We start from the raw sequence: 27,586 nt of genomic DNA on the forward strand, positions 1-27,586 counted from the left end.
TTAAGATATCAAAAAAACCTTTATAAAGATAAATAAAATTGAATAATTGTCAATAACGTTCAACAAAATATTTGAAATATTTAGATTTGCTTAAGTATTATGATATTGTATCAGCACTTGCTATGTCGAACAACAAAGGTATTGGGATGATACTTGATTATTGATGAATAATGTCTCAGAATATATTTTTCATAGTTTCATATTTTTTGACAAACCCATTGTATTTTTCACTGACTTTACTTTTATACTTATTTATATGTAGTTTAATGTGTACTTTATATATAGTATGTGAAGCTTGATATTCAACTGATTTTAATAGCCAATTATCTTCTCTCGCTTGCATGAAACAAAGAGATTTTCTTCCTACTATACATTTCCTTTGTTTACTGGTACACAACAGTTGTTAGAGGCAGTATGGAATTTAAAATATTTCAATATTCATTTTTATAACATTCATTGTTATAGATGATTGTTTATTTATATTCTTTGCATACATTTTAAGTGTTGATTTTGTTGTAATTTTTTTTTCAGAGTCACTTTTACAGTAATTTGCCATGGTGGACAACAATAGCCATTTCTACAGTTTTACTTCGTTGCATTACTACTGTTCCCATGGGGATTAAACAAAACAGAATAGCAGCTAAGATGGAGCTGTTACAACCTCAGTTAAAGAATTTAGGTGACTCTGTAAGAAGTAGTTTGTTTTCAAAAAACTTGAATGAGGCAGATAAAAAAAGAATGCAACATGATTTCAGAAAAGAGGTATTGCATATTAAGTTGCATAGAGGTATCACAAACTTTAAATTATTTTAATTTTGTTTATTTTTAAAACTTTTTTTTTTTTAATTAAAAATTTCAAAATCTTTTATATTAATCAGTATAAGTATAATAAAGATTAATTTTAGATTCACTAAGCTAATTAAGCTTACTGAAATTGAAGAGTTCAATACAGAAGATGTCTTCAGGGAAGTGCAAACCTTCAATTTCATATACAATAGACCAGCAACCCCAGTAGGGGTTACCTAACAATTTGCTAAGTGTTGCCATTTTCTGAAAATTTCTGAAAGGGGTTACCTGACAATTTGCCAAGTGTTGCCACTTTCTGAAAATAATTTGTTTAAGCTAGTTAGTGGTTTCTTTAGTAGTGGCTAGTAGTGGTTTCTCTTTTCCAATGCTTTTATTAACTCTGTCTGTTAATCTGTCTGTTGACGTCAAATCTTGCAATCAATTTTGAAGTCACTTCCTGATGATATATTTTCTTCAAAATTTGCATACATACTCTTGCTTGATGTCAATACAATATTCAATAATTAGTTTTGCAATAAGTCAATTAATTTAGTTAATTTTAATTAAGTTTTTTTTTTATATGGGAAGAAGAATAATGATAACTTGGTGAATGTTATCGAAGTTTGCAGCATTGGAAAAGCTGGGAATTGCTGTTACCAGTTATACAATACCTATATGAGTAACTCTTGAGGTCTGCATAATACTTTGTATTCTGTTAATATCACATGCATACTATTAGTTTTATACTATTGTTATTTTAATATACACATAACAATACATAATAATATTTTAATAAACCCAACCATAACCAAGAAAAAGCAAAAAAACTAAAGACCACACATTAAAAAGTTATTAAAAAAAGATATTTTTATCTTAAGGTGGTTTATCACAAAAAAAAGTGAGTATAAAAACTTAATTGCTTTTATTTGCAATACTTACACCAATTAATAAAAAAAATTAATTCATTTTGAATTAAATTTATTATATGTTCTCCATACACATACTACTTAAAGATGAGGATTTTGTTTCACTTTTTTTAAAATTTTATTAAAAGTTGTTCTTTTTTAGAATTTCATTTGCCATTTAATAGAACAACCAAATAAAAACAACAAATTAATAAACTGCTTTGCTTATTCTCTATAAAAAATTAGTAGGAACAATTTCTGAAAACTTCAAGTAAATTTTTGGCTGAGTTATGTTTAAAGTGAAATAAAAATCAAAGTGTCTTAAAACCATTTAAAAAAATAAACTATCATGAAAAATAAACTAAACATTAAAAAATCCCTGAACTATAACTTTTTGTAGCATCAATTTGGTCTTCAATGTTGTTAAGTCCTTTTTTAATCGCTCTTATGACTAATCTGTGTTGTTTTGCACTTTTCATCTTTTTTTTTTCAAATATTTCACTCAATGAAACAATGAAAGTTTAAAATAAGGTTGGCCGTTTTTTCCGTATTGGTTATTTCCGTATTGGTTAAAGATTAAAATCTAATTGAAAAGATTTTTTATTAAACTCCAGTTTTGTTGAAAAACGCTAAGTTCCTCATATGGTTCTTCCAACAAACATTTTTTAGACATTATTGAGAACCATTTAAATTTTGAGTTTGACTGAACAGCCAAGTATTAGTTTGACTGAACAGCGAAGTATTAGATGCATTCATGCTGGAGAATTTATATTTGGTCTAAATGGCTCATTTGATTCAGATTTTTTGTAACAACTTGCACTACCTGCTTGGCAAAACTAGTGGTGGTATTTATCATCATCAAACTCAGTGCATTTCCATAATAATGCCAAAACTGATTTTTCCATACTGTATATTGCATTTTTATTGTTATGTATGACCATGCCATAGTAATCTGCATTAAATTAATTTTTTTTTTTTGTAAGTATTTTTTTCCCAGATTTGGCTGTTAATGTTCCTTTATATTCTTTGACCTAATTTATTGTCTCCAGGTGCTTCTGGACATGACTTATACATTCCAACTTTTTAGGAATTATTTTACCATATTTTTTATATGGATTACTTTTAACCACATCTTTATATGATGAGGTATTGCCATTTCCAAGGTTTATTAAACCATGCTTTTCAACCAAACGTTGAAAAATTTCAATAGCACCTATTACTTTTATTGAGACAATTTTGTGTGATTTTTGGAACATTTTCTATTTAAAAGTTTATATTGCTTTTATATCATAAACAAAATTAATATTTTTGTATAAGTTGGCACATGACACAAGGTACATGTGATTGTTGGAACACACTGAGCTGTAATAGCTGCATTTCTCACAGCTGTTTTAAAATAATTTCAATAGGATGTAATATGCTGATATAAGTTTTAAACTTTGGTGAGAAATAAACCAAAAACTCATTTTCAACAAGTCGAGATTTAGTTGGTTGGTGATTTTTAAAGTCTGTTTACACTGAAAGTTTTTGTTTTTATGTGACTAATAATTGTTTTCTAATTTTTAAGGCCAATTTTCACTGATTTTTTTTTTTTTTTTTTTTTTTTATGACAAGTAAAAATTAATAAATAGGAGGGGGGGGGGGTTGGTCCTAATAAGCTTTGGGTGGGTGGGAAAATTTTCAAAAAATTAATAATTGTCCCCCTCTCATTTTTTTTATTATTATTTTTTATTAAGGACCCGAGAGTAGGACTCCATTTCTATTCATATAAAGTTTGTGTTGTGCTGAACTAGCCTTAGATAAGATTAGCATTTCTCTTCTAGAAATTATACTCCCTTGCCTAGAAATAGTTTTCTAAATTAGTGAAACATGCCTTCAATAGAATAATTCATGTGATTATTTTGGTTTAAACTTGATGTTTGTGTCACATGATCTTAATGATGTCATTCTGTGATAGCTGTTACCAGCCGCTTTAGTACAGGCAAGAATCTGACATGACAATATTGATAGCTTGCAAATCTCAATGAAGATATTGTAAAAAAAGAACTTAAATGTCTTTTAATTGCGTTGTCTCTTTGACAGATATAATTCTGCTTGTGGATAAATGTCTCATGATTGAAACATTGAAACAATTTTTTCTATTTGAAATTGAAATCTCAAGGACAGTGGTATACTGAAACAGTGAGATGAGTTAAATAAATTAAAGTTGAAAAGAAGAAAATATTACTCATTACAAAAGTTAAGCTATCTTCCATGCACGCTTTATAGGCAAATCCCTTTACTTCATGAAGTTTAAGCTACTGCTTTCAAGAATCAGACAGGTCATTATTCTAAGTCAAGACATTATCATAGAGGTTGATAAGATGGCTGATTTTATTTCTTTATTCTGGGCTCCATGGTTCCTAACAAATAAGTTTGCAGATTCTGCTACCTTTCAGGTTTATTAAATAATTTATTAAATTAACAAACAAATATAATAAAAATGTTGATATTTTGAACAACAAAGCTAAAATTATTAATAGGATCAGAGGAACTACTGGCAGATGTGCCACTATGCAAACTTTTAGTTTGGATCAAAATTTTTGTAAAATCGTGGGAAAATCATACCTGGTACTTGGATCCATCTACAGTTGTAATGTTGTTAGCCTCTTCTGACAGCTATTACAAGGATATGGAAGATATGGCAAAGATTTTTTACTCAAAAGAGACAGGTGAACACAATAATCATAAAGTTGTGAGAATCAGAGCAGTTCTTCCAGATGATTTCAGTGTTTTGCAACATCATGATCATCCCCTATCTTTGGCTGCATGTGTTTCTAAAGACTCATGGTTAATCTTTATCATTCTGAGGCATAGTATGGAAAAATGCATCTGGATGGATTTTCCACAGATGTTTTGGAAAAGATCTTTTATTTAAGCCATAAAATGGTTTTGAGAATATTAAAAAATATGATGGAGTATAATAAGCTCGATTCATGTTATAAACAAACAATAAGATAAAACAAGATCTTTTGATAAAATTTTTACATTTAAAAAATGGCTACATTTTTTGTATAAATGTAGCCAAATTTTGATAAATGTAGCCATTTATTAAAAAATTTATTAAGCACTACTCTTTTTTTTGTTTGTTGATGAAGCAAGCTATTTCATATTAAGTAATTTACTCCTAATATCATAATATTCAAATGACAAATGATTTCATGATGATCTGATTCAAATGACATCTTATTATGTCAAGTATTACAAAAAAGTAAAATATGAGCTGCATGTTTTTGTTTGGTCTTGTTTTTTTTTTGTTTTTTTTTTTACCATTTCACCAAAATATGTTGTTCCATGCAAGACTAAGTAGAATAGTTATCAGCAAAGAAGTTCAAAAACTGTATAATTAAGTTCAAAAACTGTATAATTAAGTTCAAAAACTGTATAGTTAAGTTCAAAAACTGTATAATTAAGTTCAAAAACTGTATAATTAAGGCACAGCATGATGTTTTATTTTAAAAAGATGTTTTAAAATTATTTTGACTTGATTGAGTCAAAAAATAAGTCACAGATTGTCCACAAGCACAAAAGATAATACTGATACCAAAAGAAATAAATCAAACAAAGGTGACAAAAGCTTTAATTGAGTTCTTACATGACAAGTGTACATATAAGGTTGGACTGTTGATAATGTTGACCAAACCGGATCCAGGATCAAGCATTGTTTAATGTCTTACATTGTTTGTTGACCAAGAATTGATTAAAGACTTAAAAGCTTTTTATTCCTCAAGTAAGGCGTTGTTTTTAGATAGGTGTTGATTTTATTACAAACATTTTTTTTTTAATATTTAAGTTATCTTTTTTCTGTTTTCTTGTTTGCTACAAAAAATGAAAATATAAATAGTCGCTTGTGAAACTAAACAGTTCCTTGTGAAATTAAACAGTCACTTGTGAAACTAAATAATCACTTGTGAAACTAAACAATCACTTTTGAAATTAAGCAATAGCTCCTGAAATTAAACAATCACCTGTGAAACTAAACAATTACTTGTGAAACTAAACAATAACTTGTGAAACTTAACAATCACTTGTGTAACTAAACAATTCCTTGTGAAATTAAACATTCACTTGTGAAACTTAACAATCACTTGTGAAACTAAACAATCGCTTGTGAAACTAAACAATCACTTGTGAAATTAAACAATAGCTCGTGAAATTAAACAATCACCTATGAAACTAAACAATCCTTTGTAAACCCATTGTTTATTAATTTGCTGAATATATTTTTTAAATATATTTAAAAGAACTTTTTTTCAAAATTTTAGATTGCTAAACGCACTAGTGAAATTTACAAGAAAAATGATATATCTCTTATGCAATTTATTATGTTGCCATGGATCCAGGTGCCTACATGGATAACACTCTCATTAGCTTTGAGAAACATATCTGGCTGTAAGCTTCAAAATGGTGAGAAAGTGTAATTTGTTTGAAGTTGCCTTGTTTGTATTTCCAATAATGTTATAACAGTTTTTTTATTAAACATTACCATATTGCCCTGTAAAGATATTGTTTAAACTTTATTTTTTAAATGGTTTTGATTCTGCTATATTCTGCACATTTTGCATTCAAATCTTTCTCTACCTATAAACTAATTTGGGATTCATTCAGGCAAATAAAATGTTTGTTAATTGATTCTTGTTTTAAAATAAATAATTTGGTATCAACAACCTGTGTAAACATCAATTTGGTATCAACAACCTGTGTAAACATCAATTTGGTATCAACAACCTGTGTAAACATCAAGTTGGTATCAACAACCTGTGTAAACATCAATTTGGTATCAACAACCTTTATAAACATCAATTTGGTATCAACAACCTGTGTAAACATCAATTTGGTATCAACAACCTTTATAAACATCAATTTGGTATCAACAACCTGTGTAAACATCAATTTGGTATCAATAACCTGTGTAACAACAACAACCTGTGTAAACATCAATGTTAAATAAAAATCAGTATTTTTATATTCAACTTCTTATAGATTATACTCACTTATATATTATACTCACATATTATACTTATCATATTATTATTATTTTACTTTATTATTATTATTACTTATTTTACTATATTATTATTATTATTAATTTTACTTATACTTTGATTATACTTATCATATTATACTCACTTTCAATCACTTTCAATTTTTCAAATACTCAGTTTCAATAAGTTTTTAGTATGCTCAATAAGTTTCTTGTTTCAGCTATTAAGACACTCGAACTTTTTTTTTGGCTCCAAGAAAACATATCGTTACTCTCAAAATAAAATTCCAAAAGTTTTATGTTACAATAAAATCATCAATTAGAACAAGATGTTTCTTTAAACATAATAAATGACAAAATAGATCCATTAAAGTTTCAGAACTTCAAATTGCAATACAATTTATTTAATCAATTGTATTTTTAATTATAAAAGTTTATATTGTTTTATGTGTTAGGATCATACATGCATGAATATGTATAGAAGTCTGTGTGGGACTTCTTATAAGATAAGAATACATAAATCAGTCCCAAATTTAAAGATTTTCATGAGTTATTTTTAAAGCTAATTCATAAAAATAAACTATAATTTTATAAAATAAAAAATAAACTATAGAAATAACAGCAAAGTTGTCTTATAGTAATCCATACTATAAGACAACTTTTGCTGTTATTTCTATTGTTTATTTTCATTTGTATTCAAAAATAATACTTGTATTAAGTTTTTTTTTTATTTTTTCACTATTTATATTTAACCTAATAAATTTGTAGCCAACTATGAATAAATATTTATTTTTTAGATCTTATACTTTTTTTTAATTTATATTTTAACAAAATGTTATCCATAAAAAATATTTTTAAACAAGGAAAAAAAAAAAAATTCCACAAAGGAAAATGTTTTCTATTTTTTAAAAGTGTATGTGCATTTTTAATTTTTGTTTTGATTTTGTTTTTTTTGGTCATCTTCATTTCAACTATTTGAGGGTAAAGTTGATATTTAATGATTTAGATTAGCTAACCGTTTTTATTGTTTAAAGAATTATGATTTGCATATTAGTTTTTTTAATTTGTCAAAATATGTTTCTGACTGTACTGTCGCTTTCATTTTTTTCAATAGGGTGAGGCTGTAATAATTTTTGTCGCCAAAATTCCTTACTAGATTGAGTTGTTGTTGCAGTTCCAATTTTGTATTCAGTGTTTAAAAATTTGGTATCTTTTTGTGGAGGCATGGGTATATAAGGTATTCGATCAGTATTGTGCATTTGTTGCCCAATTAATGTGTTTTTTTGAGATATTTCAGGAATATTTACTCTTAATGTCTTATCGACTTCTATTTGACTTGTTTGTGATAAAGTTGCACTTGAATCTTTTCCGTCAGTTGATTGGATCAAAGGATTCCGTAAGTACTCTAGTGGTTCAATATATTTAGATGGTATTTCGGATGAATAACATAAAGAATTATTTTGTTGATCTGATATTTTTAATAGTCCAAGTTTTTTATCCAACATGGTTTTGTTTTGACAATCAACACCTTGTTTTATTGTTTTTTGTTTATGCTCCAATTGTTGATATATTTTTTCCTCTTCGTAATTTGGAATGTCAATGTGAAGGGGCAGGTTATGGTATTTTATTTCTGTTTGGTTGATGATTCGGTTATTAGAAGCTATATTGTATGACTCTGGTGTTTTATTTAAAATTTCATTCATTACGGCTTTTGAGATATCAGAATTTGTTTGTGATTCATTCTTTTTTTTGAGTATATTTTCAGTAAAGTATTTGTGAAAAAGTTGTTTTTGGTTGAGCACTTCACCCTCAGCAAAATAATGTTTTCTTTGTTGTGTGGTGTCTGCTTTCAGTATTGTGTTTTTATTGCTTAGTTGTGAAATTTTTGATTTCAAATTTGTTTTATTATAGTCTTTATCATCTGCAAGCTTTATATAATTTCCAACAATATTCTTCATAAGCGCTTGAATTTCATTTTCAGCTTGGCTTTGAACCTAAATAATACGATATTACATAATGTTATGATATTTAAAATATATTTTTATTTCAATCTTTGTCCAACCAAAACTTGAATCCTTTTTGTTCAGTAATAGTACAACCAGAAAAGTATATACCTCTTGTAGTTTGTGTTCGTGCTCCTTCCAATGTGTTTGATACTTGTTCTGTATATCATAAAGAATGTTGTGTATTTCATCACGAAAACTAGTTCCTATTATATGAATGTAATAGAGAAAGATACAATAAGTTAATTTTATTTATGATATAGTTTTTTTATGTTTATATATTTTTAATATAAATTAAATACATATATATTTTTATATGTGATACAAAAACATCATTGTTACTGTCAATACCACATTATCAATGATGTTTTGTATTACTTTTAAGTTTTAACCTTGTTTTAATTTTTAAAATAAGTCAAGTTTAAAAAGTTTTCATAATGCTCTCTAAGCTTGAATAGAAATCTCTGTATAAAGAGTGCTTATTTGTGTTTCTGAAAAAATAAAGCGCACATTTTAAAAATTGAAGGGAAAAAAATTGGATCCTCAGATATTTTTTATGTAAAGAAATTGTTTCCATAAAAACATATTATCTATTGTATTTATATAAATATAAATAGAATCAACTAACCACTTGTAGTAACTTTCATCTCCTCTGCTAGTATTTCAAGTCGATCACTGATATTTTTTTCTGGTATTAAAATTTTTTCTGTTGTCTTTTTTAATTCTTTTATTTGTTCATTTAACAAGTTTATTGTATGACACATTTCTTTTCGCTCGACTCGCAAAATCTCTGTTTCCTTCAGCAATTCTTTTACTCTTTGAAACAATACTCTAATTAATTTGCATTTGACATTTGATTGTTCCTCTGCATCTAATCTGGATTTTGTTGAAGGTTTTTTTTTTATAATGTTTGGGTCTGCTTTAAGTATAAGAGGACTTGTTTCTTGTCCCTTTAATTTTTTACGAATGGCTTCTTTTATGACACCACTCTCATTGTGCTCATTACTGTCTCTAAGATTACATAAACAGAATACATAAACATAAAAAACATATAGTAAAACAGTTTTTGTATTTGTGTTTTAATGTAACTTATAATAATTCTGTAAACAATCTTTTTGCACTAAACTTAGTTTGATTTTGCTAATTGGACTACTAATTTTCATTAGCCTAATTTTGGCCCATTATTCATAAAACTTATGAACCTAGGGAAGAAGGGGGAAGAGGTGTTTGCTATTGCAATGCCGAAATTTTGAGTGAAAATTTATTGATTAAATGACTTTCTTACTTTTTTCTGTACATTTTTTGCTCAAATTGTTTTTTTAATCTAATCGCTTTACCAAATAAAGTCTTAATCCTTATTTAAATGTTTTGTAACTTCTTAAAAAAAACTTAATCCTAAAGAAATTAAAATTTCTTAATATTTCTTCATCATGATTTTTTTACTTCACCTACAAAATTTATAGAAATTAATTTACATTTTTAATATGGTTTATCATGATTTTTTTACTTCATCTGCAAAATTTAAAGAAGTTTACATTTTTTAATATGGTTTATCATAATTTTTTTACTTCACCTGCAGAATTTAAAGAAATTAAATTACATTTTTTAATATGGTTCACCATGAGCAGATTAGTTTACTTCACTTAGAGTTTTAATGAGAAAAAGAAATGTTTTATTAAGACTGTTTTTTATTTATTATATTGAAAAAACAGAGGTAAATATAATATTGTTTCCATCCCCTATTATCAGCTTGGAACCCAATGCTTTTAAACAGCCTTTCTGCTTTACTTTCAGTCTTTCTGCTTTATTGATTTTGTAAGTTTTTGACGTGCTTGGCTATTTTATGATAAGATCTGATGACACTTCAAGTTTAATGAATTGATAACCTTTTAGAAAGTTATAAATTCATAAAGATTTATGAATTATAAAACATATTCTTTTTAATTTGTACGAAATTTGTATTTTTGTAGTTTAACCCTCCTTTTTTTTGTGTGACGAATATTTAACTGTTATGCAGTTGTACTGAGCACTAACTTGCTTTCAGTTACGCTGATCGCATAAGTTTGTTTTAGTTTTTAAATAATAGCCCTATATAGCAATAGCAAATAGCCCTAATATTGGTCAAAATTTTTTAGATTATTTTACATAATCTTAATGCGAAACTCTAAATGGCAATAATAATAATTAACAGTGTTATAAAAGTATAAGTAATTAATTTCTTTCTTTAATTTTTTAGTTATATATTTTTTTATTAGTTAAAAATTGTTTTTAAGTTTAAAAATATAAGATTTATTAGTTAAAAATTGTTTTATAATTATAATTAACAGTGTTATAAAAAGATAAATTAATTTCTTTTTTTTTGTTATTTGGTTAATGATACCTTTTTTTATTAAGTTATATGTTTAAAAATAAGTTTTATTAGTTAAAAATTGTTTTAAAACCTTTAGTTTGTATCTATACCTGTAAAATAAATTGTACAATCCATCAACGTCAATTGGCACTGACGCCGTTGTACTTTTCTTTTTTCTACTTTTAACTTCAAGTTCTGAATCGGAATGATATAATCTATTACTATCTTTAGTTTTGTAGTCTTTGTTTTTTATTTTATCATTTTTCATTTTTTCCTCACTTTCATGACGTTTTCTCCGTTCTTTTTTTGTTCTCGGTGACCTAAAATTGAATAAAATCATATGTATTTATAAAGTTTTTTTTTTTCATTTGTTTGCGTTGTTATTACCTGTGCGATATGTGATAATTACCTGTGACGTGTTATTATTACCTGTGACATGTGTGATCACTAGGTCTTGATCTTGTTCTACTGTCTAGTCTTTTTCTTTCTTCCTCCAAACTGTTTTCATTGTTTCTAATGCATTCTTCTCTTCTTCTATGGCGTTCTTTTAAACTTTTATCTCGATGCTTTTTTGTACAGCACCTTTCATCGTCAGAAGTTTCTGACTTAGATCTACGAGATCTGTTTTTGGTTTTTTCAGACGTTTTGCGTTCTTTGTTTGCACTTTTGTAGTGTTGACAGTCAACTTGGTGTGAATTATGCTTGTTTTTGTAGTCTTGTCTGTTTAAGTTCTTTTCTTCTTCAGTAATTGTTTTATTATCATCAATAGGGTTCACAACTTGTTCCATTTTTTTATCTTTAATTTCCCGTTTTGATTTATGTCTTGAATGACGCTCTTTTGTTGACATTTCAACTTTGTGCATACTTTTTATTTTTTCTTCTTCGTCCATCTTTTCTAACAAAAAATTGATTAGTTTGTAAAAATACAAATTTCAAGTTTCTTTAAATTTTTATGAAAATAAAATGTAACTGCGGGAAAAAAATCAAGCATCAAAGTAGATAAAGATCAAAATTTTAAAATATTTGTGCTAAATTAAAATTAATAATCAATAAATTTTAAATTTCTGTTCAGTTTTGTAATTATTAACAATGTTGTAGAAGCCATAGATGTTATCTACTTGCCATCTGAAGGCATAACAACAGAAGGTTTACTTTGGTTTCAAGATTTGTCTGTTTCTGACCAGTTTTACGTCATTCCATTTATAATACTATTTGTTAACATTGCAAATATTGAGGTATACTTTTTTATATTAAATTGTTGAAATTATAATAAAATGTTTTTATATTTTGGATTTATAGTAGTTTTTATTTGATTTATAGAGTTAATATTTGTTTGTATGTTTGTTGTTGTTGCTTTCTGTTTCTAAAACAATACAATTGAAATTTTTTTTTTGTATTCTTAAAAGGTTTTATTATTAATTTACTTATTCTAATTTATAAATACCATGCGGTAGTGGTGTATCACGCGCTCGCTTCATTAGCGAGAAGTTCCGAGTTCGATCACCCATCACGTCCCTGCTAGTACCGCGCTCAACTTGTTTCTTCGCGCAGTGCTCTTGTTCGTCAAGGTTCGTGTTTCGGAGTTAAAGAGTTGAGAGGTTGTAACCACAATAATCCTCCTCGTTTCTAGTGGTTTACTCGGACTTTTGGAGGTAAATAACGTTATTTAAAATTTGAATGCAAATAAATTATTTGCGAAAACAAAAACTAAAATGAATTTTCAAAGAATGACTTTACAGAACATTTTTTTAAATTTAGACTAAATTTGCAACAGGTTTTGTATATTTATAAATACATTTTAGCTACTTCCCAGCCAGCACAAACACGTGTTTTTAGAATCTAAAATGTTTACACCTTTAGACGTCTAAATTCAGATAACTATAAGACATCTAATTGTATTTATCTTTGAGATGACTAAAAATAGCTGTATTAAGCCGTCTAAAAGATGACTACTAATAGAAATCTTATATTTATCTGAATTTAGACATCTAAAAGTATTAACATTTTAGATGAGAAAAAAACGTCTAAAAGACGTGTTTGTTCCGGCTGGGTTAGGCTGTAAAAATATATTTATAGAAATTTGATCCGCTCAGAAAAAAATGTTCAAAAGAGTTAATAAATCATATGCTCTCCCTCATCCTTTGTCCCTCCTGTACCCTTTTCCTCTTCCTCTGTGCTTCTGATACAGATATAAATGAGCATTTTTTATACTTGAAAAAAAACTTTTATATTTCTTTACTGCTTATGCAAATTTTAACGGACATCAAAGACAGATAGGCATGTAAACATTCAAAATCTTACCTTTATTTGGTATATTGAAGAGTTATCTTTTTTTTTTTTGATCAAAGATTGAGAGGAAACCAAATGTTAATTCAGTATATTTCTTTGTTTGTAATATTCTTCCACTGTAATTTGCTAAAACGTCGCTTTTTTTATTCGATTTTTTGTAATTTTTTTGGAAAATGCGCATTCTGTCTGCATCTGCGCTATTTATATCATGCGCAACGATGAATTTATGTTATAGTTTAGTTCTTCGCGAAATTACTAAAGGAGCTTGGGGCAAATAGAGAACTCAGGTTATGAATGATTTGCTTTTCATTTATTTTTAATCTTTTGCATTCATCAAAACAAAAAATAAAATTGAAAAACGAATAAAATATTTTAGATATATTTTTTTATTCTTATAATAAATCAAAAAAAAAATTTATAAAATATTTTAAAAAATGTAAAATTAAGGTTTTTAAAGTGGGGTTCAAATCAGAGTTGTTAGTCTTGGCCTTTAGGCCTTGAAATTTTTGGCCTTGACCTTGATTGTTTTGGCCTTGGCCTTCATAAAAAAAAATACATAAAATTAAAGAATTAAAAGTTTTCATTCTTTTTTTTTTTTTACGTAATTAATGATTATCTATTTTACGTAATTACTTTATTAACGTTAGGCAAAAATTTAAGTTTTTTTTTCTTGAAAATGTTTGCGTAGGCCTTGGCCTTGAAACTCTTATTCTTGACCTTGGCCTTGTCACATGTGGCCTTGACATTGTCCTTTGGCCTTGCTACTTTTGGCATTGTTAACAACTCTGGTTTAAATTAATCTCTAATTACTTGTAACGTAATCATTCAGCTGTTTATTATTTATAAATAAAAATAAATTTTAATGTTTTAAATTTTCATATTGTTTTTCGAAATTCTGTCAAAAAAAAATTTAATTAAATTTAGAGTCCAATTTGTAATTCCAGGGTGACTAGTGGTCCTTGAAAACCTGGAAATGCCCTGGAAAAACACCCCTTTTTACAATAAATCCTGGAAGTCCTGGAACTTTTTTTCTGAAATATTTCAATATTTTGTTATGTATTTACCTTTTACAGAAATATTATTAATATTGTGAAGATTTTTACTGAATTTATTAATTATGTATTTTCTGAAATCCAAAAAAATTTTGTTAACTGTTACCGTCAGTATTATTAACATCTAGTAATTATTTAAAAAGTATAATATATTACTAATATAATGCCTAAGACAAAAAACTGTCATTTTCAAATAGAGTGACTATACAACAAAAAGTATTCTTCTTGGGTAAAATTTTGTATTTCAAATTCTAGTTTTTTTATTTTAATTTAATTTCTTTTACTTTTATTTAAATATGTTTTCCTGAATTTTGGAAAGCTTGTAGCAAGTTAATTAGCTGTGTTTTATCTGTAACTTACATAAAAGTTTTATCTGTAACTTACATAAAAGTTCTCCTAACTTAAAAGAAAAAAATATCTTCCATATTATTTCTCCTAACTTAAAAGAAAAAAATATTCAAGCTCCATATTATTTCTGCCTTGGTAACCAAAGCTGGAGATCTTCAATCTCCAGCTCTGGTTACCAAGGCAGAAATAAAATGGAGCTTGAATGTAGTAATGTCACATTTCTCTTTTAAATCGTCCTTTAATTTGAATAAAATTCATATTCTCGGACAGCACAATAATAATCCAAAATTAATAAAAATCAGCACACAAATAATCCAAAATTAATAAGGTAACCAAATTTTGGTTTGCATTAAGCAAAACAAAATTTGGTTACCTTATTAATTTTGGATTAGCACCATACTATCGAGACCAGCTTTTCTCTGATGTCAGAGCAAATAAACAAATGGATTTCCAAGTTAGATACTGCCCAGCAAGCACAATGACGTCGGTACAACGTCGTTTTGACGTCGCGAGGTTGGAAGGTTTGACGTCGCTGTAAAGTCGTAAAGTGTAACAATTTTACGACGTCGTATCCAGGGTGAAAAATAGACGTCGATGCGACGTCGCAAAAAGGATCTACAGGATATCGGTTATTGGTCGGAAAACCGACTAAATATGCCTCTTGTTTTTACATACAATTTTTATATATTTTTTTTAAAAATGTATTATTTATTTAAACAACTTCTTTAAAGAATTGAACATATGTTGTAACATGTGTAACATGTTCAAAAACTTAACTATTTTAAAGCGCCAAAATATTACCAATTACAGTTTCTTTTACCAATTACACTTTTATTTACATAAAAGAATGGCCACGATAAAGTCTCAAATAAAAATATAATGCAGGTGCTTGGATTTCTTTTTCAAAATTAATACATCTTTTTTTTTTTTCTGGAACGTATTTGAACACGTTTTTCACTGAATCCAAAACTTCGATTTTAGTTGTCGCGTGATTTGACAACACACTCGCTAAACAAAATGAAATATGTTAAAACACAAAGTTATTTTTACTCATTTTATAGAATCTTAAATATGAATATATTAATATAAACTCACCGACAACCACAATACATATCTTTGTCTCTTTAAATGATAACTTTTTTTGCTCGTGTCTATTTGTTCCAAGCGTATTAAAACATGACATTACAGAGTAGGACATTAACCTAAATTAAAAGAAATTATCAGAACTGTAAATAAAAAACTCGCATAAAATAAGAAACTTAAAATAAAATAATTATTTTTGCGTAATGGAGTAAATTGTTACTTAATTTGTTGAAATCTTAAAAAAAAATATTTTAAAACAGGTTTAACAAACAATTAATTTTTAACTTTTTAAGGCCTCGAATTCGACCTGCTAAATTCCAATTTTTATAAGCAACTTTTTGAATTCAAGTTGAACTTTAGGCTATCAAGTTCGAATTTTTATAGTCAACCTTGCAACCTGTTCAAATCTAATTTGAAAAACATTTAATTTGATTTTTAATCCATATTATTGTCTATCAGTTAGTTAATCCATTAATATAGAATACGACGCCATATAAGCCTGGAAAACACATCAATGTATATTGTTGTGTACCTTTTCATGAAATTTCTCACAGTTTCCCGTACTGTCTTGCCGCCGACCATTTTTAACTGACCAACCTAAAATATATATATTTGCTTATACATATTTGAATAACATTTAAACATAAACTAACATTAATAACTTCGAAGCTAGAGGGGTTCTAATTGTTAACTTTATACATAATTTAATATCAAACGGACATGTTGGTAGCACTTTTTACAAAGACTACATTAAAGATTTCACACAAAAAAAATTTTATTGTAGTAAATAGGGTATTTATGAAAAAGAACTCTCAAAAACAATTCACCATAAATGAAAAAAAGTCTTTTTTTGATAAAGACTCCTCCTAGTTCTTTGAATTTATCCATGTTATCAATTTTTTCCACATCTTTTGTACAATCATTATTTATTTGGTGAACTTGATTCTCCAATAGGTCAACGATACAAGTTAAAAGAGATATTGTCTTTTTTTGAAATCCTAAAATTACATATAAAAAAATCCAAATATTAAATTTTGTTTTACTTATTAACAGTATATAAATTACATAATATTTACATTTAAGAAAATATCAGTTTAAAACAAAAAGCAATAGTATAGAGCAAAAGTTTATTTTCAAAATTGAATCTATGAGACAATTTTCGTCATAAAAATATTGTGTATTCCTTCATATACCATTTTTTTAAATTAAGTAAACTTAATAAAAGTAACTTAGGTAATTATATTGGCAAAACTGACATTAAACAGTTAACCAAATCTCTCTGAGTTTTCTAGATGAATTCGATAGATAATTTTAATCAATAAAACTTAAAAAAAACTTTTTTAACTTACGTGCTTCATCCATTGGGAAATTACTATTCATACATCGAACCAGTTTCTTTGCTTTGGATTTGACTTTGAAAACACTGATTGGGAATGATTATTCTGTGATTTTGAGTATGATCTAGAACTATGCATAGGTGAAGGGGAGCGAGATTTTGATCTTGGCTTGCGAATAGGCGAAAGTGAACATGAACTTGATCCAGACATTAGGACTGGTGAAAGTGAGAGCGAACATGGCCTGCTTTTGGAGACAGATGATCGAGAACATAATCTTAACTTATGGCTAGGTGATAGTGACGCAGAACTTATCGGTGATAAATAATCAGAAGAACGACTTTTACAAGATGTTGATTGTGAATACGATTCTTGTTTTGAAATAGATTTTCTTGACAAAGAAATTATCGGTGACATAATATTTTCAGTAGGTTTTTTAGGCAATTCTATTACTATAATAATATCAATAAATTTATTAACAAAGAAAAAACAATATTTTTAATACTGCAATTAACATTAGGTTGCAAAAAACATTTAAATAAAAATCCAAAATCCTAAATCAAAATGTTTGTCTTACTGTTAAAATTAATATCCCTTTTTTCATTCACTGCACTCTCTCTTTCGCTTGATGAGGACATAAAATTGTTTCCAGACTCATATTCACACAAATCTTTTTCACCTAAAAGTTTTAATAAGTAGAAGAAAAATTATTAATAAAAGAGTTAGAACAAATCCGGAAAACAAAATCAATACCTCGTAATTTTATTTTTAAAATTTCAAATTTCTTCCAAATAACTTCATTGGGAATTGCCTTTGTATATTTTTCATCTTTTCGAGAAGGAGGCCAAAACAACCATTTCTCATCTGAGGAAATCCAATGAAATGGAACAACTGTTTCTGTCTCCCTAATTTTTCCAATTTTGATTTTGCTTGAAGTTACAATTAATGCCCATAAATCTTTCATTGACATCTTTGTATTTTTTATACTTATTTATAATGATATTATAATATTATATTATAATAGTTTTTGTTTAAAAAACTGTTTAAACGATTAATTATTTAAAATATATATTAATTTCTTCTAATAACAATTAATTGTTTTTAGAAAATTTTTGGCTATAAAACAATTTTAGTTTTATAAAACATGTTAACAGTAACATATTTTACTATAAATAATTTAACAAATAGTAATTTTTATTAATATACTTTATTATGAATATTTAAATAAATGAAACAATTTTTTTATTTATATTTATAAATATTTAAATAACTATATCAAAATCTTACAACAATACAGACAATCACCAAATAGGTAAATTTTTAAAAGTTCAATTTTTTTGACGTTTAACATTGTAAAATATATATTAAGTATATTGTTATTTGATCTAATACTTCACAAAGGTACAAAAAACTTTTCAAAGTTTATTATTTAGTTAAAGAGTGGGTTGTAAACAAATTTTATATGTCATGACACAAACATGACAAGACAAACCCTTCTTTATAAGCTAGACATACTGCTTTTCTTTGAAAATGTTTTTTACTTTGACAAACATGTTTCAAGTGAGTTTTTATATCTCTAACAAAAAAATGTTAAAGATTTTAGAGTCACATGGATCTGTAAAAGCGCTTTTGTAAACACAACTTTTTAAAACAACACAGTTAAATTGATCGTTGTCTAATTTTCCAATAATCTGGGCAAATTCGCCTGTGTATAGGAGAAACCAAGAGTCTTTTTTAAATAACTCTATGTGATTTAGCATACTGATTACAACTTATTTCAAGATTTTCAAGCTCTGAAAATCTTTTTAAAACTTGAGATAATGGACTTTGAGGTTTGCGAATGAACTTTTTAATTACTTGCAAATAGTTTTCAAATTGGAAAGAAGAGATTTCATCTAAGAAACAGTTAAAAAAGCTAACATCTTCATGTAAATGAGTTAAGCTGTGTACATTATACACAGAAAAAGTAGGACCATAAAATTCTTCTGATTTAACTACAAAGTAATTCAACAAATCTTTTGCATATTGAAGATGATTATTTCGGACAATCGCATTAGAATCTAGAAAAATTCTCATTGCTAGAGTTAAAGAAAGAAAATGCTGATAACGTTCAGGAGTAAAAGCATCTTTTAAAACTAAAAAGCCAGTATATAACAAAAATTGCCTAAACTCAGTGGCTTTCCACCTCTTTACTTCATGTAAACTTCTTGATTGACGAGCAAATTCAGATGGAAATTTACTACTAAACTTTAACAAATTTTCTGAAATATTCAACAATTGAGCAGAACCCAATCTATATGGGAAAGGCCCTTCGGTTAGAAAAATAAAAATTCGCTTAACAACACCAAGACATACTAAATGCATATAATCCAAGACAAAACCATCAACACAATTAACATTAAAATCTATTAATATGCTACGGCTTATTTAATGTGTATTGGCATAGAAATACTGTTTGAATAACTTGTTAGTACGAGGCACACAATTTGTAGTATTTGAAATCATTCTAAACGACTCGTACTTACCTTTAATTTCACATTTTTCACAACTAAAATAACCTGTATGACCTTTAACACTATTTAGATATTGCCTAGCAGGAGCATCAAAAATAAATGCACGGATTTCAACCAACAAATTAGCTCCATCTTTATCATAACCACATGCTTTTAAATTCGCAAACTCATTTAAAAAATCATATAAGAAATCATTTAAATTGGTTGGTTTTTGGCTACCATAGAGAATTGCAACAATAAATGGTGTAAACTTACTAAACTGGCAAAGTATAGGCCAAAATTGAGAGTTTGAAGATTTATGCAATGGCACACCATCAATGTTTACAAGTAAAGATATGATGTTGTTCTCAACTGGTAATAAAGGATTCTCTCTGAAAGTTTGACTAATACCATTACTTAACCCTTAATAGATATACTCCCCACCACATTTTTTTTCTGTCAAAACACAGCGTTGAGTCTTTAACAAAGTATAAGAAGATTTAGGCAAAGCTGCATGTCCATAGCATCTTAAAAAAAAAAGCAGCTCAGTACTTGCTGTGTGAGTAATTCTATTTTTAATCAACCATTTTTTTAAATTTAAAATAAAATATGTTTCATTAGGGTCAACCGCACTATTTCTCTCATCTATTTTTATTTCATTTTCGTCGCTTCTTGAAGAAGAACCAAATTCACTGAAAGAATCGATCTGACTAGAAGAATCAAGTTCGCTAGAAGAGTAGTATTGATTGGAAGAATTAATCGATCGGCCGGAAGAATCAAGTCGACTGGAAGAATCAAGTTCATTAAATAAATAAAAACGAACAGAAGAATCACTGACGTCGCTACAACGTCTGAACAAGGGTCTTTAAAACACGTCGTGGATACAACGTCCTAGCGACGTTCTTACAAGGTCGTCCGACGTTATAACTTAAAAATAACCTATTTACAACGTCGTTACGACGTCGTGTGTTTGCTGGGTGAAATTTAAATTCTATCTTGACAAGATTTTTCCTTTGCGAATGCAGTTTTTTAAAGATCTAAAAAATTAAAAACATTCCTAGTTCTAGTTCAAACAGACAGACCTATGGTGGCATTTTTATCGAACAGTTTAAAAATTAGGTTGTAAAATTTGATGGAAATGATTCTCAAACCAAACATTTAAAAAGAAGCTGCAACAGCATTTAGTTAATTAAAGATTGAAATAGAAAAATCAAATAACCAACTAGAAGTAGACCAAGTTGACATAGGAACAGCACTGAAATAAGTTCTCTTCATTCTTAACCAGAAGAGAAATGGCTTTCAGCAGATGATGTAAAACAACAATTTGATGAGTTGTTTGGTGCGGAATGTGTTCGATTTAGTGTCTTTGAAATGATAATAAATAAAATGTGAGTCCTTTAATGAATTAACTGATTCTGTTGATAAATTTCTTAGTGTCTATTTGCACAAAGCTCAATAGTATTTAGCATTGTGGAAAGTCTGCGTTATCTTTTTCTTTCTTTTTATCTCATGGCCATTAGGAAATAGAACAAGGATTTAGTGTTAGCAAGCAGTTTTTAGTAGAAATTTTAGTAGAAAATTTTGGGAAACAAGAAAGATCTCTTGTTTTTTAGAGTATTATAGCGCCTTATGTTCAATAAAAGTCTCCACGGAAAAAAGCCAATATACTTCTACTTCTGGCTAGTATTTCAATTCTGAATGACGTCCTTTAAAGTTGAATTAGAAACAAATTTTAATTAAAAAATATCTAAAAACGTATGTGAAATATTTTTTGTAAGTTTTTTGATATTTCTTGAAAAGTCATCGAATCTGTTATTAAAAAAGCAAGACGCTAAAGCATTAAAGGAAGTTCCAGTAATAAACTATCCTACAATCATTTAGGTAGACACCAAGAGAAACGAAAGACAAGATATCTATTAAAAAACGTGACCAGGCGCTAGTTTTTCTAATAATAACTACCACAATATAACATTTTTATATGCCATGCTACAAGACTCTTCTCAGTAACAACAAAAACTGGTTATTGCGTAATGCACATATCACTAATCGGATGCTATTGCAAAGTCCAGATCAAGATCAAAATTTCTGTATTTATTTTTTTAAATAATTACTTTAAATATTTTCTATTACTCTCGAGTCTTTAATACAAGGAAGGGGGGGGGGGGGGGATTGGGGGTTTAATGAAAGGAGGGAGAGAATTTTTTTATTTTACAATATAAGTATTTTTTATAAAAAATTTCAGTTTGTAAATCTAAACTAATATGTTTTACAAAACACACATAAAACTATTTAATTCTAGAGTGGCTTGCGGTCAAATGCCCATTTTCTAACAGCTGTTTTATAATAATTTCAATAGGATTTAATATGTTGATATAAGTTTAATACTTTGGTGAGAAATAAATAAAATGCTCAATTTCGATAAATTGAAATTTACTTGGTCGATGATTTTTGAAGCCTGTTTATATTGAAAAATTTTGTTTTTATCAGTGACTGAAATATTTTCTAATTTTTAAGGCCGGTGTTTTCACTTTTTTTTTATTTTTATTTTTTTTCCTAAGTATAAATTAATAAACTTAATAATCTTGGGTTTCTTAATAAGCTTGGGGTGGGTGGAAAAAATTTCCAAAATTAATTAAAAGCAAGTTTAAATACATAACAATAACAAAAAATTAATCGTCATAAAATGAAATACAACAATTGTTACAATTGTAGCTAACAAAAATAAAACTTTTTAAATTTATTTCTAAAACATACATAAGTTTTTTAGCGTAAATTGCGTTGCAATTAAAATAAACTTTGTGTTAAATGAATTAAAATGTCAGTTTTTTATAGTTAAAGTCAATAGTTTATGATAATAAAAGTTATAATTAAACTTAAAACGTACCTAATAGAGTAGAGTAAACGGTTTAGCATCAAATTCAAATATTTTTTTAAAGAAAAAATATTTTACGTTTATTATTATTATTATTTTTTGTTTGTTTTAAAGAGAATTTTTTACATTATATAAATATATATATATATTTTACATTATATAAATATAAAAATTAGGAAAAAATATTTTGAAAATCTTTAAAAAAATCGATTTTTATGAAGTAAAAAAACCTTTACTTTTCCCCTTATAATTGGAGAAAAGTAAACTAGGGGAAAGGCGCCTATGATAGCATACTTAACTTTGATGCTTCATTATTCAGTATCCTGTAGACCATGAACAAAAGTTTTGATATGGATACATTCTTTGTTACATGTAGAACAATAGTTACCCCAAGAGTTTTTGCCAGTTTTATTTTTATATTAGTTTTTTTATTTTAAAAAAAAAGCACAAGTATGCCACCATAGGCAACTACTGCTCCTATGATGGCATATGGGAGGATGGGGCTAGTTAGCATCAAGGGTAACTTGACAAATTCATTTGACCTTAGAGTCTTCCCTCAGAAATGCCAGAAATTACGCGTAATCATCCTAATTAACCCTTTCGTGCTACACAGCAACAGTGTAGAATTTCGCGCATGCGCATAAGAGATATTGCGTTTTATGTGTTTTTTTGAACCAAAAATTTTTTAGTAAAGCAAAAATTCCTTTTTACTTCACTAACAAATATGTTGTTTTTATGAAAGGAAAAAGGTTTTCTCAACTCGTCAATATTGCAACACACCTAACTCGTCAGTATGCCATCATAGGAAGAAGTCATCATTTTCATTTAAACTGTCTGCCTTGTTCAAAAGATAAAATTAAAATAAGTAATCTACTAAATGCACAAAACTTGGAAATAAAATACATGAAAATATCATTTCTGCACAGTTGATAATAAAATCACAATCTTAAATATTTAAAGGGATTAAAAATACAACAGTACATCCCAAAATCGATTTTTGTTGATTATAAAAGCAAAATTTGTGCATAAGGGACGTATTTTTACTAAAATTAATGTAATGTCAGTATAGACATGTTGGTCTAATCACTTTTTTGCCATAACCAATATTTATGAAAATATGACCGGTATGCCATCATTGGCGCTATGCCATCATAGGCGCCTTTCCTCTAGTTAATTTGTAATAACAATTTTCTTAAGATATTTAGAAAATCAAAACTAAATAAGAATATTAAGAAAATCAAGCAAAATTAATTAAAAATAAAATGAAAACTAATCTTATTAGAAGTTAAGTTTACAAAAAACTATTTTAATCAAACATACGAAAAAAACTATTAATTTAAAAAAAAGAGTTTCATCGGCAGAAGCAGGTTCGCGGCATTTTTTCATGCAAAAAAACTCTTCACCAATTTTGAATTTTTTAGGTAAACACGATCGACAAACCTAAGACTTGCAACTAAAAGCTTCACATTGGTACCACATTTTGTTTTGAGTTGGTAATACTTTTTCCCAAATTCTGCGACACTTTTTACACCTCTTGATGTCTTTGTCTTGTCTCGGTTTTTTTGAAAGTTGCACTTGCTGAGTTTTATCTGAAGCTTCACTGAAGTGAATTTTGCGTTTCTTTAATTGCTCTGACTTTTTGGCCTCATCGTCTTTCTTTAGTTTCTCGAGCACTTCAGATGTACTTAGATACTGGCCTTCAACTCTTGGAATGCTGACTGGGTTTTTTTGCGTGTCAATTTGGTGGCGCTGTAAAACATTTTTCAAATTGCCTTTAAGTCTTTCTGTGAAGTGTTGCATTATTTGAAACGTTTGAGCAGGAGTCACTGGTGTTGTTGTTAAATTTTGAAGTTGCCGAATCGTTGGAGTTTGATGCTGACTGATGTTAGATGATGATATAGACTAGGATGAGGATGATGAAACAGACTTGCATCAAGATGATGAAACAGGCTCAGTTGAGGATAATGAAGCAGACTCGAATAAAGATGATGAAGCAGGTTGAGATGGTACTTGAAATGTTTGAGCAATTTGTAATTTTTTAGATAAATAGCAAAAATTTTTAGATAAATAGCAAAGGCTGCCATATTTATTTACGTTTTAAATAATAACTATTATTTAGCTTTACCGCGCTCATCTTAATGCATAAGTGTGAGCAATAAGCATGTTTACTCTTCTCCCGAAAAATATTTATATTGGTTTTTTGCTCATAACTTTTTTCCGAAACTAACAAATTCAATTTTGAAAAGAGAATCTTGATCGTCATAAAATTTTCTACTAAATTGCCTTTTTTTGTTTAGTAAAATTTAATTTTAGTTTTGGGAGTTTTGAAAATGATTTTTTAGAAAAATTTTTTTCTTTTTTTACGAAGGTGAGAATTTTGAGGTTTGCTAAGGCAAAATTAAATTTTTAAAATAATTTTTACACCTATAGATAGAGCACAAAATTCTCTACAAAACGGTGCCTCGCATTTTTAAAGATTTTTTGTTTTAGCTTTCAATAAATTCAAAAGAAACAAAATTGCTAAACCGTTCACTTTTTTTTTTCGCTTTCTCATTCCCCAGTTTAATTTATAATATCATTAACGGGTGATTACTAAAAATCTGGACAAAATTGCCTACATCATATTTCTATATGCAACTAATACTTATTTTTTCAAACAATTTTTAAAATGCTGCAAATTTATTCTTTTTTTGAAATATATATTAACTTTTATATAAGTATTTTAAATTTAGTATTAAAAATGACGTCAAACGAAGACCTCCAGAGAAAACGTGTGTACCAGTTTTATAAAGAAAATTCAGATAAACCTAAATCATTCACTGTTTCTCATTTTGAAGCAGAAAACTTATCAAGATCGACTATATATGGAATTATTAAACGTGTAGGAGAAGATAAACCATTTGAAAGGCAAACTGGTAGTGGTAGAAAGCCGAAAATAATGACTAAGCGCGCCATCAGTCAACTTACCAAGCTTTTTGACCATAAATGTGGCATTTCTCAGCGTATAGCTTCAAAAAAGTTCAAATGTTCTCAGTCACTTATTTCTAAGACATTGAAAACCAAAACATCAATAAAAAAAAAGAAAACAAATGAAGATTCCAAGTCGAACTGAGAGCCAGAGAGCAAAAAACCGACGTTTGTGTGGTCAACTTTATAAAAATTATAAAGATTTTATTTGGGTTCTTGATGACGAGTCTTATTTTACTCTCTCGAACAGCCAAATTAATGGTAATCATAATTTCTATTCAAGTAACATCGAATTAACACCAAACAATGTTAAATTCAAAGAAAAAAAGAAATTTGAAGAAAAATTATTGGTTTACGTGGTCATTTCGCCTTTTGGCCTATCAACTCCATACATTGTACAGTCTGGAACAGCTATTAACCAGCATATTTATGTTGATAAATGTTTGACTAAAAAACTATTACCACACATCAAACAGCTTCCAAAAAATACCAAATACATATTCTGGCCTGATCTAACAAGTGCCCATTACTCAAACAAAGCTGTTAAGTTTTTGAATTAAAATGGTATAAATTTGTAACAAAAAGTGAAAACCCTCCAAATATGCCTGAATGTCGTTGTATTGAGGAAGATGTTTACAAAAATGGTTGGCAGGCAGAGAATTTGGATCAATTACGCTCTAGAATAATTTACTGTTTTAAGAAATTCGACAAAGAGCTGGTACAACGCTTGGCAGAGTCTACTAGCAGAAGACTCGATACAATAAGAAGACAAGGTCTTGTTGAATTAAGATTGTTGAATCTTGTTGAATTAAGAACGCTTTTATTAAAATTAGAATAAATTTGCTATTTTATTTTTAAAACAATAAAATAGGTCTTCTAGATTAAAAGTTATTTAATTTTTAGTTTTGTCCAGATTTTTAGTAATCACCCGTTATATATTAGGTTTAAAATAAAAAAGGGAAATGGTAATAAATATAACATTAATATAATCTTTAACAAAAAATAACAGTTTGTTTATATTTTACTGAGTAAATGCGTCCTAGTTTTAAATTGTGGCTTTTAATTCGGTACTGTCTCGCTTATGGCAAACCTTCTCTTTGATAATATTTAATATTATGCAATGTTTTGGCGCTACCTATTTCAACAGTTGAAACTCTACCGTTTTGCTCTTTGTTCTAGAAATACCCATTATTGCACTCTTAAGGCTAAACACGATCATTTTAATGCTAAACATGATCATTAGATAGCTTCATCAAAAAAATGTAATTTTAATACTTACTAGGGCGAAGATAGGCTGAAACTATAGCCTCTAAATTATTTCACATGAAACCTAACCTCAACTCTATCGCGTTCTTAAAAATTTGATTATTCTTTACAGATTAATACAATGCGTGCACAAGGATTTTGGAAATTCCTTAAACCTATTTTACGACTCGTCGCAGTTTTAACTGCTTTTATTTCAAGTCAAGTCCCTTCCGTAAGTTAAACTGCATTTTTAATTTATTCGTTGTTTTCCATTGTAATTATTGAATTAAGTTGAAAATAATTTATATTTTTATGTTTTTTTTTTTTTTCTACATAGCGATAAAATTTAATTTTATTTAATAACCATAGGCCATGTCGTTTTACTGGTGCACTTCAAGTATTTGTGGGTTAATTCAAAATGTTATCTTGAAAATACCTTCAGTTAGAAGAAAATTAGATATACCAAAAACAAGTAGTGAACAAGAAAAATCGATTCGTAACATTTTAGGTTTCAAGGAAAAATTAGAAAAATAAAACTTATGGTATTATTAAGTCTTTCAATAATGATTTAAAGAGCAGTTACTCGCAAACAACGGCAGCAACAAGACACTTATAATTAATTAGTTACATTATATATAATCGTCCCATTAAAAAAATGCATTTCATTATATATCAATATTAATTGGTTTAATATATCGGTTTTAAAGAATGTCTCCAAAAATGTTTTTATTTTTCAATTATCTCCCCAATTATTTGTGGTATTGTTTTTTCTTTTCTTTTCTAAAGAGTTACTTTATTATTTCTCGAAGAATAAACTTCTATTGGTACAAAAGGTTT

General features: G+C 27.7%; 3 protein-coding genes across 3 annotated transcripts; 1 reads left to right on the top strand and 2 right to left on the bottom strand.

The window, feature by feature from the left end:
* LOC136071908 (cytochrome c oxidase assembly protein COX18, mitochondrial-like) lies at window positions 1-27,470 on the top strand. The gene is made up of 7 exons (XM_065797708.1): window positions 1-138; window positions 320-412; window positions 532-762; window positions 5,996-6,137; window positions 12,166-12,302; window positions 26,883-26,981; window positions 27,119-27,470. Exons 1-7 carry the CDS (start codon window positions 100-102, stop codon window positions 27,281-27,283), a joined length of 906 nt encoding a protein of 301 aa, XP_065653780.1. The 5' UTR covers window positions 1-99; the 3' UTR covers window positions 27,284-27,470.
* Window positions 7,483-13,582, bottom strand: LOC136080711 (putative leucine-rich repeat-containing protein DDB_G0290503). The gene is made up of 6 exons (XM_065797705.1): window positions 13,369-13,582; window positions 11,497-11,962; window positions 11,178-11,387; window positions 9,346-9,728; window positions 8,829-8,923; window positions 7,483-8,708 (listed from the first exon to the last, which is right to left on the bottom strand). Exons 2-6 carry the CDS (start codon window positions 11,955-11,957, stop codon window positions 7,782-7,784), a joined length of 2,076 nt encoding a protein of 691 aa, XP_065653777.1. The 5' UTR covers window positions 11,958-11,962; window positions 13,369-13,582; the 3' UTR covers window positions 7,483-7,781.
* On the bottom strand, window positions 15,645-18,159 carry LOC136080020 (uncharacterized). The gene is made up of 7 exons (XM_065796656.1): window positions 17,927-18,159; window positions 17,751-17,852; window positions 17,189-17,625; window positions 16,667-16,837; window positions 16,372-16,436; window positions 15,852-15,958; window positions 15,645-15,764 (listed from the first exon to the last, which is right to left on the bottom strand). The coding sequence occupies exons 1-3, from the start codon at window positions 18,141-18,143 to the stop codon at window positions 17,216-17,218; spliced, it is 729 nt and encodes a 242-aa protein (XP_065652728.1). The 5' UTR covers window positions 18,144-18,159; the 3' UTR covers window positions 15,645-15,764; window positions 15,852-15,958; window positions 16,372-16,436; window positions 16,667-16,837; window positions 17,189-17,215.
* Window positions 27,471-27,586: the final 116 nt, after the last annotated feature.

This window comes from Hydra vulgaris, chromosome 05 (assembly GCF_038396675.1).
Source record: "Hydra vulgaris chromosome 05, alternate assembly HydraT2T_AEP".
NCBI classification, from domain to species: domain Eukaryota; kingdom Metazoa; phylum Cnidaria; class Hydrozoa; order Anthoathecata; family Hydridae; genus Hydra; species Hydra vulgaris.

Coding starts and splice junctions, on each gene's coding strand:
- LOC136080711 (XM_065797705.1), bottom strand. CDS start 11,957: ATGGACGAAGAAGAAAAAATAAAAAGTATGCACAAAGTTGAAATGTCA. Junction 11,388..11,496: donor AGTGATCACACATGTCACAG/GTAATAATAACA, acceptor ATTCAATTTTAG/GTCACCGAGAACAAAAAAAG. Junction 8,924..9,345: donor GATGAAAGTTACTACAAGTG/GTTAGTTGATTC, acceptor TTCATATAATAG/GAACTAGTTTTCGTGATGAA.
- LOC136071908 (XM_065797708.1), top strand. CDS start 100: ATGATATTGTATCAGCACTTGCTATGTCGAACAACAAAG. Junction 139..319: donor TGCTATGTCGAACAACAAAG/GTATTGGGATGA, acceptor TGATTTTAATAG/CCAATTATCTTCTCTCGCTT. Junction 413..531: donor CACAACAGTTGTTAGAGGCA/GTATGGAATTTA, acceptor TTTTTTTTTCAG/AGTCACTTTTACAGTAATTT.
- LOC136080020 (XM_065796656.1), bottom strand. CDS start 18,143: ATGTCAATGAAAGATTTATGGGCATTAATTGTAACTTCAAGCAAAATC. Junction 17,853..17,926: donor TTTAAAAATAAAATTACGAG/GTATTGATTTTG, acceptor TAAAACTTTTAG/GTGAAAAAGATTTGTGTGAA. Junction 17,626..17,750: donor AAGGGATATTAATTTTAACA/GTAAGACAAACA, acceptor ATATTATTATAG/TAATAGAATTGCCTAAAAAA.